This window comes from Zychaea mexicana (genome assembly GCF_025766255.1).
Source record: "Zychaea mexicana strain RSA 1403 chromosome Unknown BDB00scaffold_5, whole genome shotgun sequence".
NCBI lineage: Eukaryota > Fungi > Mucoromycota > Mucoromycetes > Mucorales > Lichtheimiaceae > Zychaea > Zychaea mexicana.
This window is the reverse complement of record NW_026516668.1, coordinates 452,395-467,770: the sequence shown is the minus strand read 5'-3', so window position 1 is coordinate 467,770 and position 15,376 is coordinate 452,395. Positions and strand designations below refer to the sequence as shown.

The 15,376-nt window shown below is 43.4% G+C and overlaps 5 protein-coding genes across 5 annotated transcripts; 3 read left to right on the top strand and 2 right to left on the bottom strand.

Moving 5' to 3' along the window:
• Positions 1-150: 150 nt before the first annotated feature.
• BDB00DRAFT_800200 (uncharacterized protein) lies at positions 151-827 on the bottom strand. The gene has a single exon (XM_053121759.1). The coding sequence runs from the start codon at positions 784-786 to the stop codon at positions 451-453; it is 336 nt and encodes a 111-aa protein (XP_052984681.1). The 5' UTR covers positions 787-827; the 3' UTR covers positions 151-450.
• A 5,436-nt stretch (positions 828-6,263) lies between these two features.
• Positions 6,264-7,264, bottom strand: BDB00DRAFT_800197 (uncharacterized protein). The gene has a single exon (XM_053121758.1). The coding sequence runs from the start codon at positions 7,234-7,236 to the stop codon at positions 6,616-6,618; it is 621 nt and encodes a 206-aa protein (XP_052984680.1). The 5' UTR covers positions 7,237-7,264; the 3' UTR covers positions 6,264-6,615.
• Positions 7,226-7,894, top strand: BDB00DRAFT_784024 (uncharacterized protein; the record flags this gene model as incomplete). Its single annotated transcript, XM_053120435.1, has 2 exons — positions 7,226-7,309; positions 7,448-7,894. The coding sequence occupies 2 exons, from the start codon at positions 7,226-7,228 to the stop codon at positions 7,892-7,894; spliced, it is 531 nt and encodes a 176-aa protein (XP_052984679.1).
• A 1,665-nt stretch (positions 7,895-9,559) lies between these two features.
• BDB00DRAFT_881268 (kinase-like domain-containing protein) lies at positions 9,560-11,811 on the top strand (the record flags this gene model as incomplete). The annotated part of the gene is given in 7 exon segments (XM_053128069.1): positions 9,560-9,612; positions 10,529-10,673; positions 10,771-11,093; positions 11,171-11,337; positions 11,430-11,567; positions 11,646-11,782; positions 11,794-11,811. The coding sequence occupies 7 exon segments, from the start codon at positions 9,560-9,562 to the stop codon at positions 11,809-11,811; spliced, it is 981 nt and encodes a 326-aa protein (XP_052984678.1).
• Positions 11,812-12,034: 223 nt separating this feature from the next.
• BDB00DRAFT_447504 (uncharacterized protein) lies at positions 12,035-13,951 on the top strand. Its single transcript, XM_053117421.1, has 2 exons — positions 12,035-12,079; positions 12,183-13,951. The coding sequence occupies exon 2, from the start codon at positions 12,281-12,283 to the stop codon at positions 13,670-13,672; it is 1,392 nt and encodes a 463-aa protein (XP_052984677.1). The 5' UTR covers positions 12,035-12,079; positions 12,183-12,280; the 3' UTR covers positions 13,673-13,951.
• Positions 13,952-15,376: the final 1,425 nt, after the last annotated feature.

Here is a 15,376-nt window from a genome sequence, read left to right as displayed (position 1 = left end):
CTGCAGTTGAAAAACAACAACATGGGCCATTGGATGTTCGGAACATTCAAGTCTCAGATCACCAGATGTGCCTGAGTGCGTGCCACTAGTATTACAGGTTGCACGAGCATCCACCCTTTTCTCGCTTTCATGCAAACAAACATCATTAGCCGCGGAAGGTCAGACATCGGTTTAGAAATAAACCGTAATTTATTAATCTATCATTACAAATTACATATGTATTAACGCAATATGGAAACTTGGTAACTATTATTAAAGCACAAAAGTATGGGACAACGACAAAATTAAACGAGGGTATACAGTAGGAAATATGTACAAATTCAGGTCTTTTGCCCGATCCGGGAAAAAGAAATCGACATGATGGTGGGTCCAAATGAAATACAACAGCAGCCAGCTGAGGTTGATGGTGATACGCTTTGTCTTTCTGGATGTGCATAGGCCTGTGTCTCTTCACCGGGAAAATTCAGGACAATAATCTTCGTGTGAGAATCGCGAAGTGTCGACACCGCATTTCGTGCAGAAATCGTAATAGTATCGATGGTGTTGGCTTAAGCTTCGACTTTGCGCTATAGACGAGGTTGGTGATGATGCTGTCGGTGTAGTGGTAGTCGCAGCTGCTACCGTGCTGGGTGTCGTTGGCCAAGTAGCGACAAAATGACTTTTGGAATGACACTGAATAGTTGGTGGTACAACGTTGGGTCCCGCGGCATTTGGGGATGATACTGCAGCTGCAGCTGCTGCTGCTGCTGTGGTAGACGACGGAGAATGTGCTGTTGCTGAAAACATGATGGCGATGAATTGTTGCTGTTGCTGCAGAAAGAAAAAAGAAGCAAAGAGGTATTCTTTCCATTTCCCCACCATTCAGTATTTATATAGAGCATCTTACGGCGTGTCAGAAAGGGGTCAAGGGGGCTGTCTCGAAAACAATTGGTTCCATTGCCCTTCATCCGCATAGCTTGCGCATTGGAAGCATGTGGTTTGATTGGTTCATGCGATGGCTCTCTCTCTTTCTTCCCTGCATTTTGCAGACCGTGGAAAGAAGTTTGTTCGCGGGACTTACTAAAAAGGCAACTCAACTTGTCCTTTGCAACCCGACCCCCTTGCTCCAAAGCAATCGCATTCCGACGAACCACCATGGCCCAGTCGTATAGGATCGAGGCAGCCCAACAAGTAGGTAGCTGGAAAGCGTAGCTGTAAGGGAGCTGGCAACTTTCTGTCATACAAGGTGGTCATGATAGACAGTGTCATGTGTAGTGCGTCAAGTAACTGCATGGTTTTGCATTGTGTTTTGTGTTGCCTTTATTTCCCCAGCCTATCACATTCTGTGAAGAGTCCAAGCACCTCGGATGCAGCTTAACCATCAATAGTTAGATGGGGGACTTGTCAGCTCACACCAAAACCGGTTTGAAATCAATTTCACGTTGCAATATTTCTTTGTGTTTGCTTACTGGATTTTGCTTACAGATCGAAAAAAAGTATTTATTCTACGAGAGTCCGACAGCAGCGGAATTAGTATGTAATAAGAGGCATTTTGGATCGTAGCACAGTCATTTCCACTTTGAGACTATACATAGCAGCACTCTTCAATGACATCCTACTACCATTACTTCCTCCGACGCAATAAACATGCTGCAGCACAAGTGGCAAGTAAAGAGCCAAAACTATGGTTCGTATCAAATTTATCGGTAATTATGTTAGGTAACTGCTGTATTCGGATCGTGCCGCGAAAACACAAGGCAGAGATAAGAAGGCGAGTCTAGAAGATTTTCATGCATTGTAGTGACGGGCCCTCTTGTTTCGGCGGTGTCGCAAAATCAGCCATGAGCATTTACAACAAAGTAGTCAAACCAGAGTCAACATGTTACCCTGTCGCCTTTGTAATAAAAAATTTGATTGAGAGCGTACGGAGCATAACAGGTTTAAGTTGCATTACTAGCAAGAAGCACATTGATGGTAGCACCATTCATTTATTATGACCATATACGGAAAAATTACTGCAGAAAGGTGTGGCTGTATTACCATTTGCTGCTTATACTGATGCCACTTGGCTGCTAGTATTAGGCTAGTACTACGTAACAGTATGAGAATTTTGTTTATATTCGTGCACATCCTGTTGAAAATTGAACATATAGCTCTTTTTTTCGTGTTTTTCGCAAGGTCGATGTGCAAAAGTGCTGGAAATTTTCTTAATAAAGTTCCTGCTCAAGGGAAAGGCAGCCGTGATTATAATGCCGATGCGGTGGGCAACGCATAAGCCTACTATCTTCTGCAGGTCGTCGCCAGTGTAGGCTCATAGTAGTACTGCGATGCCATAGTATGACTGGCGTTTGACGAGCGCTTTATTATTCAAGGCAAGGTCAAGCATCAATGGACAAAGCAAGGAGCTTGAATAACCTGCCGCTATGACTACATATAACATTTTTGTCACTGTTGCAATGTAACAAAACAAAATCAGGATTGTATGTTCTGACTTGGTAAGGGGAGGTCATCGAGCTCCTTTAAATTTCGTATCATAACAATAGGCGGGGTCTATTTCAGTTAGAGTATGCTGCCGCCGTGCGTTGATTGACCACGTATGAATACATATACAGTGACATATGGTAACAGTACCAATCAGCGGCTGTATGGGAATATTAAGAAATAACATGTTGAGGTCACTCTGTCTTCGCTTTTGCTTATGCATTGTAGCACTTGTGTCCATAGAAAGGAATTCAAGGGGAAGTACGACCGAATCTCAATTGTATTTGAAGCTGCGAACTCTCTGTATCCACGATCGGACCATCAGTCAAAACTGGAAACAGAGTTAATATGATAAGCCAAAGTACAATGTACCAGTCAGTCACATAGACTCGTAAAACTATGATACGGTTCTGCGATTACATATATTATCATTTTATGGCAAGTGATTTCATTTCAAGAGTCCTTCGAAAAACAGAAAGTACCACTGACTATAATAGCAGTACAATGTTTTCTTGTCGACCTATTCGTTGAGTTTGTTGTACACAACAATACATCACGGCTGATTACTTTTTGGGCGTGTATTGAAAAATAAGTACATAGCTTAATCAAGATGTTGTATCACTTTTTAAACCATACCATTGTTTTTTGGAGCTTAGTGTATCTTCCACTGAGTGAACATCTCTTACAGATAATATCCAATCATTACAAGTGGGAACGGTATGAACAGGTAGATGTTTATTCTCGAATAATATAAAAGCAGGTCAGCTAAGTTCATCTTCTTGTTTTAACTTCAACAATATGTAAGCTGTTTTCTCTTTTCTTTGTTGACTCTGCTTCTCCACGCGAGAGAAAAACAAACTGAGGCTCACAGGTGTGTAATATAACGAAGGACGAGCCGGCATCAAATTGAATGCTGCTGCTGCCTGCGACACCTTTTTCTTTCTATCAAATTTTTTGAGTGCCGACAAACATGATTGTGCCGATTAGCTAATTCAAGTTTATGTTAGCAAGCATATAGACAGCACATTTGGCACTTACAGGAATCGTTAGAGAAGCGTGAACCTAAGCAGATTTAGTACAGTGTCTCATTCAGCCACAACGGATATAAAGCTGAGGCTATAATCGAGCACAGTATATGCCTTGAATGATGCAGTGCTACTCTGAATAAATATTGTAGCCTATAGTGGTCGAAACGAGATGAACCCTGTTTTTTTAACCACACTTTTTTTGTTCCATGTTGATGCCGCAGAGACGAACAGCTCCACCGCGAGCAATCATATCACTTAATATTAATCTGGTGAGAAGAATAGAAAGGCATTAGCCAACTTATTCTCCCAACAGCAGACGGCATGCTATTTTCATTGGTCGGCTTTCCGTTTGTAAGTGGTGAATTTTTTTTTTCATTACAAGTTCAGGTTGCATGTTTGAGAACACCATGCCTTTCGAGTATGCTTCAAAAACACAATCCATATTCTCGTAAAGTGAGCTATGTCTTACTGAGGTTACGACCTATTTCGTTAGTTGTAGTATCTCGTTGGCAATTCCACTGTTGAGACGTCCATCTACACCTAATTCTTCTATGCTTTAGTTTATCGGTTCCCTAATATTTGAAATGCAAGACGTTGTAATTGCATACCAGGCGCCCAATTGACCACTGAAAAAATATCATATTTAACAAAAGGAAAGAAGTAACAGAAGATAGATTTACGTACCACTGTTGGTTGTTATGTTATATAAAAATATAGCAGTAAAAAGGAAGATTCGTATGTGCCTAGGCCGTGGGTGGCAGCCTGCATCGCCTGCGTCGAGGAACCGCTCCTCCAAGGCTTGTCCCTCCTACACCTCCAACGGGTTGTGCTCTGCCTAGCCACACATTAACTCGGCCAAATTTGATTGCTGAGATTAACGATAGAGGGAAAATTTTAGCCGCCAATGTTCAACTTCCATGGTCTGGAGAGAAAGGCTCCGCAATCAAGTGCCCTGGAAGTCACGATCATAATGTCAGTTCACGTCTGTATATAGACACCCATTAAACTAACTCAGCCTACGAAGCAGTTCGTTCATCCTTTTAAATCGAACAGTGATTCCAGCACGCTGCTTATAGGACTTAATCTCCTTTCCTTATCGTTGGAATGGAAAACTTTGGTGGCGAAAACTATCTGTTCAGATCAATTAGCAGCTTTTTTGTCAGTTACACTGTTATTAAATCGTTAGTATATGCGTTATAATCCTCACTTCCTTTATTAATCTTGCAATGATAGTATTTGCCATGCGCATAATATCAATCCATTTGTTCAGATGCTTTAAGCGGTAAGTTCCAAGTCAACTTCGGCCCGGCTGATGTACTTATCGGTACAGTCTGACGAGTGTCAATCTTCAATCATCCAAAGAAGCGAGCTTCAGCAATTCTTCCATGAGGCATCATTCCGGCCTAAGAATCAAATGTAAATTGTCTTTGGAAATCTGGAGCACCGTTTTTTTTGAATAATAGAGATCCGCTTTACTTCATGTAGAATGCTGTCAAATGTAGAGGTAGGTCCCTACGCTGGTGCTATGTTGATCATTGTTGTCTTGAGCCATACTTTTTGTCGCTTTGATTTTTTTCTAATTTACTGTTGATGCTACATACTCCCCATCGAATTCTATTAAAAGCTCCGGTTCTTATCGACTGGTGAAAATACCGGGTATTATATGCATCATTGTAACTAGTCTTGTGATAAAAATGGCGCTGGAGTTATGGCAAAAGTGCTTACACACTCACCAGAAGTATAGCTTTTGCTTAATGTCACGAGCATCTATATAAGAATCGACATCCATTTTAATAAATTAAAATACTTCGCCTAAATGCTGGAAACGATTCACGTACAGATGAAACTTTATCCTGTGATGATAATAACTATAACTTAGTGACTCACTCAGTACTTTTCTATCATTATCGTTTGTTGTTATAAGCTTTTTACTTGCTACTTAGTTTATCTCCTAAACAACTTAGCTTCATATTGAAAAACTACATAGTAGGGTAGCACTGCATGCTGCTATTTGTAATTAAAGAGAAAATACTATATCAATATGTAGGTGTACAGCTGCTGTCTAATGATGCAATTTTTCGTGTGTTTCAATCCGCAAAGCGATATTAACCTAGTCTTGCATAAAACGCTATGCACAAAAGGAATTTTGAACTAGCCATTCATCATAATGCAATGGCTATACTGTATTATTAAGAGCTAGCATTTGTCGACATGGCGGGACACGAATTCTTCTTCCCTCCTCGTTTTCTTTTTTCGATGAGTGCACCATTTATAGTATACCACCAGGTATTCTGACTATACGGCTAGTTTGGCATCTATATTTTTACTTTTATTTTCTTGGTTTTTTTTTCACCGCTACTCTTTGTAAAAAAAAAAAACATAAAAAGTACATGTAGAAGTATAATTTTATGTGTTTACTGTTACGTAGCCAGAGCAAGCAAGCACAACTGCGTGGACTACAGTCCTCGTCGCAGAAGAGTCATCATCGCCACTCTAGATCGGATATCAAGACCACGGTGTGAATGCCATTAGTTTAATAAATCATGATGATATGTGTGATAGATAGCGGCAGAAACCCACATAAAGCTGCGAGAAGAGTGAACGACCCAAGCTCTCCTTTATAGGCAATCCAGAAACATGGTCAAGTTACACTACTTGATAATCCGATCACGGAAGCATGAGAGGATCTGGCTGATAACATTTTCAAAACATAACCACAGCTGTTATCAATTATCACAAAAAAAAAATCACGTGTAACTGCAGTATACTGATGTACACAAATGCTTAGTAGAGTAAGACTACCCCTTAAAATTTCTTTCCTCTAATGCGAGTTTAAAAAAAGTGATCATCAATCGATTGGCCCAGGAGTAAGATGAGGGAGAGAAGCAGTCTTTTCTTATCTTTAATAGGGACATTTTTGGGGGCTTGGGTGCAGTAAAACGGGAGGAGGGCTGGGTATACGTACGACATTTAACTATACGACAAATGCATATTTATACAGTATCATAGTCACATGCGTATGGTAAAATAGGAGGGAGTTGAACCAAAAAAAAAAGAAGAATAAAACTGGGTGTTTTTTATGTAATGGTATTTGATAATGAGAGAATGAATGCTGTAGTTGGGGTTATCACACCGAGTTACGTCGTGTCAATCTGCTGTTATTGTTACTGCTGTGTTCTGTTGATGATGAGATGGGAAATTGTTGTTTGTTGAACAACCATCCATGCTTATTCATATTCATAGTGTTCATACTAGTACTAGGCGTACAACTTAATTGGCGGCTCATTGGCCGTGCTTTTATCCTATATACGGATCTGCGCGTACGACGTGTTGGTTTTCGTGACGTATGACGAACAACTGTGGTCGTGGTGGTTGTGGTGGTAGTGGTAGTGGTAGTGGTGGAAGTGACCGTGCTTTTGCTGGGATCCATCGGTGCAGGACTCACTGAGGATGGTGGGGAGCCGCTCGTCTTGGTCGCTGATTCTTTGTCATGGTCATTGTTGTTGTTGCACACGTTTTTGACTTTTTCATCATCCTCGTAATTTTCGGAAGGAAGATTCCGTCCAGCGAAATCATATGAGCCCGGTAAAGAAAGACGTCTGCTTCTGCTAGTATCAAGTGTTCTTGGGGTATCCTGATCCATTTGCGCTGTAGTGATAGTAGTGGTAGTAGCAGCAGCAGCAGCCACGTGATCGACCATTAGATTGCCGAGTGCAAACAAGCATGCCCATGCCACGATGCCCGTCATGCTGGGTGTTGTTGTTGTTGTTGTTGTTGCCGCTGCTGCTGCTACGGCTGTTCCTGCCGCTGATGCAGATGCTGTATTTGATCCATCAAAAAACAAGATTGACACTAGTGCATGCGGGATATGCAGAATGGGTACAAGGAACAAGGCATTGAATGCTGCAGCTGCTGAATCATAATCATCATTGTTGTTCTGATGATCGGCATTGGCCAAGTCTCTTGAAAGCGAGTCCACCAAGGCCATGGACGAGTCCAGTCGTTTGAAAGACTCGAGTAAAAGTGACGTCCGCTTCTTGCTACTCCTTTCTCGTAATAACGATGACGACGACGACGACGACGGTCTTGGCGGTAGTGCAAAGGATGGACAAGAGGCTGGTCGTGATGGATGCTGTTGTGCAGCAGCGGAGCTACTATTACTGCGACGTTTATTGGCGACAAGTGGCGACGACAACGGTGACTTTTCTGGAATGGACGCCGTGTCGTCCTCGTCCTCGTCGTTGACCGCTGTTGAAGTGGGAGAACAAATAGGAGTCGATTGTAATTGTGAGGAGCTGGTCAAAAGAGATGAGGCAGTCGTAGTAGAAGTCGAACTAGAACAAGACGAATGGGAAGAATCGATCGACCCGCTGGACAAGGAACCTAAACTGTCATTCCGTTCATGAATTGCCGCCGCCGACGAAGACGACGAAGACGACGACGACAAGTTCCCCACGGTGCTTAAACTTATGCTCGTTGGGCGAGGTAATCGAGATGCGTGACGGATGGAGTTGAATGACATTGTGGACATTGGACGAGGCGGTAACTCGGCGGCTCGGCTCTTGTTCCATAATTTGCCTCGTTCTTGCTCTATCCCATGGACGGCCTCGTTGGCTTCTCGTATCAGGTTGGAGAGGATGCCCGATATCCGGTCAAAGGACTGTAGGTCGTCGTCGTCGTCCCTGCTACTACTAGTACTGCTGTCTGCTAGTATATGATCATCGGGCCGAGTCAAAATCGTATGCCGCCGCCGTTGTCGTTTAATACTGCTACTGCTGCTGCTGCTAGTAGTAGTATTGTTGTTGTCGGTGATAGGATCGTCGATGCTAGTATTGCTGGTGGTATCGGTGGTTTTGTTGATTGCTTTGCTAGAGCTCAGCGGCAAACAAGGCGTAGATACAGAGGGAAATGGGTCGGGCTTAAAGGAGGATGATGGTTCTTCGTCTCGTTCGGGAGGTGGTGTGTTCTGAGTGGAAAGCGAGCGGGTCAGTTAGAATATTCATGCGTGTCGACGGAATTCGCCAAACATTGGTCAATACGAGACAGAAACTTACCATGGCACTGACCAGCACTTGGTACGAGAAGAAGAAGTGAAAAAAGTAAGGGGGGGGGGAAAAGATGAAAAGGAAACAAAAGGACTTGGATGGGGGATGGGGGAGAGGGTGTGGAGCGTGTATTATTATACAAAGCAGACAAACTCTAAGCAGCAAACTCCGCTTACTTAGAATCACGCGCGTGTCCTAAAAAAGATGATGCGTGATGGTGAGGTGAATTCACTCTTCTTTTTTCTTTGTTCATGCAGATGTCACTGCCTCTGCATCTTTGCTTTGAAAAGTATTCTTCTTTCTGCTGCTGCTTTTATTGAATGAAACGCGTACGGACACAGTGTATGGATAGCAGCAGATGCTGTCATCATCACACGAGATGACGATCAGTCATATGATGCTCGTGAAACTCGGTCACCACAGCACATAGTGCGATTTCCATGTCCGTGTGTGCAGTCTGCAGAACAATAAAAAATTCTGAAATTACGACAAAAGAACACAAAGAAGAGGGATGGTTCATTGTTGAAAATGCTAAATCGACCTGCACTAGTCCTAAAGGGTAAAATCATATGGCTATATTAAATTGGCGATGTGGTGAGAGAGAAAGAAGAGGGGAGAGAGGAGCGGAGGCAAAGCAGGAGTAAGCTACAGTACGGTTGGTTGGTTGATGTGTAGTTATGTACTATATCGCTATTGTTATATCGTAATACATATGTAGAAGTAGCATAGAATACTTAATAGTAGTAGTAGTAGTAGTAATAGTTCCTAGATAAGAAAAGGACATTCTAATCAAACATGATAGCTGCTGCTGCTGCTGCTAGTAGGATACAATAAGCGATGTTTGTCTGGTCAAAGCACACACTTCAAGTAACAAGGGAGTAAAAACACATGGTAGCGTACCACACCAACAAATTAATCGATGCACATCATCGCCTCTTTTTTGTTTGCGCGCATCTTTTGAAACGCAGAGAGGCCTTCAACCAATGCAGCTACAGAATTTCCAGGTACCACTGGTAAAAAATCATCATGACCACCGCCGCCATGGAGCTTAGGGGCGCAAGGAGAGTGGGAATGTTAATGTACGTACATACCCACCTTCAGCTGTTTGCTCCAAGTGGGTAGTGGTAACAGCAGTGGGCTATTGCAAATAGTCAAGATGCACAAACTCATAACGATGGATCATTTCTGTGCGACAAACCAACCCATTTATGGTTGCGAGCATCGTTTCCCTTTTGGATTTGCACCCCCATCCGTACAGCTATTGTCTGGGGCTCTCTCTCTCTCTCTCTCTTTCTTCTTCTTCTCTTCCTTTTCCACCTCATCTTTCACTCTCTCCATTTCATCAATCCCAAAACACACTCCCTTTCACGGGAAATGCATTCCTTCTTGTCCCTTTTGATGACCTATTAGTATTACCGACCGTTTTCTAGAGAAAAAGAAGATACTCGCGCTTCCTCACACCAATACATACCTACCTACATACATAATACACTCGCGAAGCAGAAAAAAACAACCACCAGCCATCTTTTGTTACGCTTACCCTCCTCACCTCCACCCCTTTTTCGAAACAGTAAAAACAATAACCTTTTTTTTGCGCCCGCGACATCATTACAGCATCTCTCTTTTTCTCGTCATCTTCTCTCCTCTCCCTTCTCGATCAATTTGTGTTTTGACAAACCCATCCCATTCCTTCCAAACTTAATTTAATCCTTCTAATATTCTGTCTTTATACATATATACATATTTCATCATATATACTCTCTATACCTTTCAATACCAAAAAAAATCCCCGTCCCTTCTTCTCATATATACAACGACAACCAAGCAACCAAGCAACCAAGCAACCAAAAACACCACTTGAATACATATCAGCAACCAACTCTAGGAAGACTTAAAAAAAAAGAAACTTTACTATAATGATGTTATCCTCCCCACGTTCCAGTATTCACAACCAAAAGGCAAAGGTAAAACTGACGACAACAACAACAACAGCAGCAGCAGCAGCTTTACTAACATAAACTGTCTATTTAAAAATGGAACCACGCAGCTCGCTGCAGATTATAATGACTTGCTTAAACAGTTATCATCTCCTAAAATGACAGTTGTTGGGTGCTACTCGATAGGAGAGACGATCGGCGAGGTAATACTAACTAATATGTAGAAAACCTGTTGCTTTTCCCTTTTTTTCCCTTCTTTTGCATTATTAAGACCATATTCTCTCTCTCTCTCTCCTCCAGGGCACCTATGGCAAAGTCAAGTTAGGCGTCCATCAGATCACTGGCAAACGAGTCGCTATCAAAAAAATCAGCAAGCAGCATGCACCTTTGATGGCTCGCGAAATCCACCACCACCGTCAACTACGTCATCCCAACATTATCACCCTATTTGAAATCCTCTCCACCGAATCTGCCATTTTCATCGTGTCCGAATATTGTCCCAACGGCGAACTCTTTGATCTCTTGACAGAATCCGGCCGTTTCTCTGAGCAACGTGCCCAAGCCTTCTTTCGACAGCTTGTAGACGCTATTCGATACTGTCACGAACGTAACATTGTTCATCGGTAATAATAACGCCAGTAACCCATCCTATACTGTTACACAGATAGACTCATACCTTGAGAATGACACACTATTGTAGAGATCTAAAGTTGGAGAACATTTTGCTGGATGCTGACCAGAATGCAAAGATTTGTGATTTTGGATTTGCACGCCATGCAGACGACAAGCAGTTGCTCGAGACGTTTTGCGGTAGCTTAGCGTACTCTGCTCCCGAAATAATCAGTCAAAAGCGATACACCGGACCAGGTAAGCTTCTTGCTCTCGTTCTTCCGTCCCCGCTGTATGGGCATGTGGTGATCATTACACAAGATCGCTGATCATTACCATATCTTTTGTAGAAACGGACATCTGGTCTCTCGGCATCATTTTATATACATTGCTTGCTGGAGAACTGCCGTTCGACGATGACAGTGAAATTATGATGCGACGCAAAATCATTGGATTGGACTACCAAATGCCATCCTACTTTTCACCAGGTTCGTGGTAATGGATGCAAGAAAACAATGAATATGAATGATAAGATTCTAACGTTGCCTAATGTGGTGTATGTACAGAGGCTCATGATCTGATTGAGAACATTTTAAAGTTGGATCCAAAGGAGCGATTGACGATGGACCAGATCGTCAACCATCCATGGCTGACCATGATCATGGATGATGATGAAGAAGAACAAGACAACGATGCCATCGAAGTTAATGACAGCAACAACAACAACGATGATTGCAGCAGTGTACCATCGACGCGCTGTTCGGCTTATTCGGACGTCGACTCGCTGTTTTCTGCTCCAATGCGCAACCATCACCAATACAGCAACAATGAAGATGACGACGATTTCGACCTGTATTCGGACATCTCGAGCCCGCGAAGCAGCACCAAGCCCGGCACACCTTTAGCGAACCAGTTTTATCGGCCACCTTCTGTTGTTTCTCAAAAGATGATGCCCCATGAAAAGGCTGTCGGTGCCACCACTGGAGCTGCCAAACTTACTGCATCTCGGCCTCCTCGGTTCTCTGCTCCGACTGTCAGCAGCCGTGCCAGAATCACACAGCCGTACTTTGCATCCTCTGCACGGGCGTCTCTTCCGAGTCATTTGCCTTCTTCAGTCATTGCTGGAAAACGTGGTTCTTTGTTTGCTCATCAACCCCACCTTTACCATCAACAGCAGCGCCAGCAATACGAGGAGCCCGCCATGGCACCCATGGAGCAACGGTTATTTGCTGCATTGACGGCTGCTGGATTCGATGAAAGTACAGTGCGCAACATGCGTCAATCCTCCGATGTTGGCAACGCTCTAGGTACCCTGTGGCACATGTTGATGGATAACATGAGCAAGAACGAACCCATGGTATCCGGTGTGGCCGTGCCTGCAAACAACAGAAAGAAGCCATCCGAAGGACCCGCATACCGGGTCGTTGAAAAGGGCACACAGACGGATGACATGCCACCAACACCATCACCGACATCGACACCACAGAAACAACAACAGCATCAACAATTACAACCACCACCTTCGCCTGTTCGTCCCACCGTGTCTGAGCCTTTAAGACCTGCTGCACCTCCCGCCATTCCAATTACATCTATAGAAGGACATCCCAAGGTCAGTGTCAGCAGCGCGCAATCACGGTCAACGGCGAGCTCTACAAGCGAAAAAAGTGGCTGGTTCACTTCAGTCAAGTCGTGGTTCGGTACAACAAAGCAGCAACAGCAACAGCAGCAGCAGTTTGAAGAACAGCAACGACTTCATGCAGCAAGCGCAGCACTCCGTGCTCGAGAAATCCAGGAATCATCGCCAGCCTATCAATTAGGTGCGAACCAGAAATACCGTCGTCATGTGTTACAGCTTCCCAACTCGACCACGGCAGCAAATCAGCAACAGGCCGACCCGTTTTCTTACAGCAGCACATTTGCACCTAGCAACATGCCTCAGTATCCAGCCTTGGCCCGTCCACAGGCTGCGCACAACAAGCCATCCTTAGATAGTTACTATAAGGCTGGCAATGCGTTTGGTCCTGCACGTCCACCGACAGTCTTGACTTGCCCCAAATCAGCAGCAGTTGCCAACACGCTGTCTGCTGTAAAGACACCACCACCCACAACTGCTGCTACCCAAAACACGGCAATGGAAGTCGATGTATGCGAGAAACGATATGCACAGTACAGATCTGCAAATCGACCGGGGACGGAAACGGTTCAACGACAACAAGATAAACCACAAGAACCTGTAGTAACAATTGCTGTCTCACCAGCACCACAGCGACCGTTGGGTATTGTGGCACCCAAGTCTCCTGTGCCAACCACAACCGTGTCGACGCCGGTGACGCCCATTCGAACCACCAGTCCACCCGGCCTTTCTTCTTCCCCTCTTTCCAGCCAAGCCAGCTCGCTCGTAGAGGAAGAAGAAGACGACGACGAAGAGGCTTCGTCCCCTGCGTCCTCTATATCCACCGTAGAAAACCTTGAGGAAGACAACAACAAGAAGAACAATAACGGCAGCAGTAGCACTAATAACGTGAACAATCACAAGCTCAACGTGCCACCGCCTTCTCCCACTTCAACGCGATCTTGGCCTTTGGTAAGTTAACTAGTATGCGGAGAAAGAAAGATGGTCTAACTGTCCACTGTTATTTAGGCATTCCGAGAAAACAACAATGCTTCTGCGAAACGGTTTGACTTCGCAGCACCTCGGTCGCAATTGGGAATATACAACGACGCAGGGCGCCGGAAGCCCTTGGGAGCCAAAGTCATTATAGAAGAAGAGGAAGAAGAAGAAGAAGAAGAGTAGTAGTCCAGTGGTTTACTAGTTTCTTTTAGTGACGAAATACCCAAACTTAATATTACTTGCCCTTTTCGCTTTGTACACTGTATATTTTTACAAACTCGCACTCTCTCTCTCTCTCTCTCTCTCTCTCTCTTATATTACCATTATTATCCCGTTTATTATCCTTATTACTATTCCCTTTTTACATTTATTATCTTACCAAAGAAAAAAACAATCAAAACCCCTCAAAAAACTCTTCATTATCTGTTGTATACTTATCCCTCCTAACCCTTCTTCCACCACCTCCTTTTGGGTATTGTCCTCTGTTCTTTCTTTATTCATTTTTGTTCCTCCTTGAGCCTTTAACAGCTTCCTTATATTTATACAATCAAATCAACTACGCCCACAAATCTTACCATTTGTGTGTATTTCAAATCCAAAATTACATTCGTTGCTGTATAGTAGCTGCCAGGAACAGTATGAAACTGAAAGCTATTTTTGTGCAAGTGTGTCATGACAGTAGAAACCGCAAGAGTTCTCTCAAAAATTATGCAAAGGTTTCCCCCTCAAAAGAGCCGGGCAAGCAGGATGTTGAAGCATTAGAAAAACGGCAGAAGCGCGATTGATTTGGATATAGACGAGACGATGATTTGGAGACTACATGCTAAATAAGCAAAATGGTTGTTACCTTTGTGTGGACTATTGATTGAGCTAGACTGGTGACAAACGAGATTACGCTATTTACGTTCTCTTTTTGGTATGTGGCTCGTGCGTAACAATAAGAAAAAAGCGCACAAAGCGTGGGCTCGATAAATGGTTAGTTGCTGCAACAGCGACCATTAATAGAGGTAGTAGTACGTATGCTCATGTTTCCAGTGTACTACGACTACAGATAGTATTATTGAAATTGTTATTATGGGTAATCCGTGAGTTTTTTTCAAGTTGCATACATATTATTGCTATATATACAGACGGATGATAATAGTAATACTAGTAGTGAAAACGAGCAATTAAAGCAGATAATTTAGCAAGAGACACACTCTTTCGAGTGAAAGAAAACAGTTTCACAAATCCCTCAAGGCAGGCCCACAGCAAGATGTGCACAGCGAGACAGTCGATCACGAAAGGTGAGGAACCATCAAGGATGTCCAAGGTAAGTATCTGTGCCGTGTTGGTCCGACATTATTCGCTTAATAAGGTGGGGCAAAGAGCCGGAGCGTTTCCACAGGTAAAGTATTAACGTGAGTAAGAAGTTTCAAGGTTGGTCAGAGTTTTGCGCAAACGAACCTCCTCATGGTGCTTTCCGGGCAACGTTTAATTCAATACAATCGGCTGATGCGTTTGCAGCTCTTTTATTCTGTACATCTTTCTTGATAAAATCAATCCAATAGTTTGGTTTAATTGACTTTTCAAGTTATCATGGGCGGGTCTACTCAACATACACTTGGGATGAATTGGTTTGTAATGATAAAGTAAGCCATCAGAGTCTCTTCTGCGTTGGGGGAATCTCGGAAAGCGCTTCTTTTT

What these genes read in the sequence shown, in the direction of transcription:
- BDB00DRAFT_800200 (XM_053121759.1), bottom strand. Translation starts at nt 786, where the DNA reads ATGTTTTCAGCAACAGCACATTCTCCGTCGTCTACCACAGCAGCAGCA.
- BDB00DRAFT_800197 (XM_053121758.1), bottom strand. Translation starts at nt 7,236, where the DNA reads ATGACGGGCATCGTGGCATGGGCATGCTTGTTTGCACTCGGCAATCTA.
- BDB00DRAFT_447504 (XM_053117421.1), top strand. Translation starts at nt 12,281, where the DNA reads ATGGCACCCATGGAGCAACGGTTATTTGCTGCATTGACGGCTGCTGGA.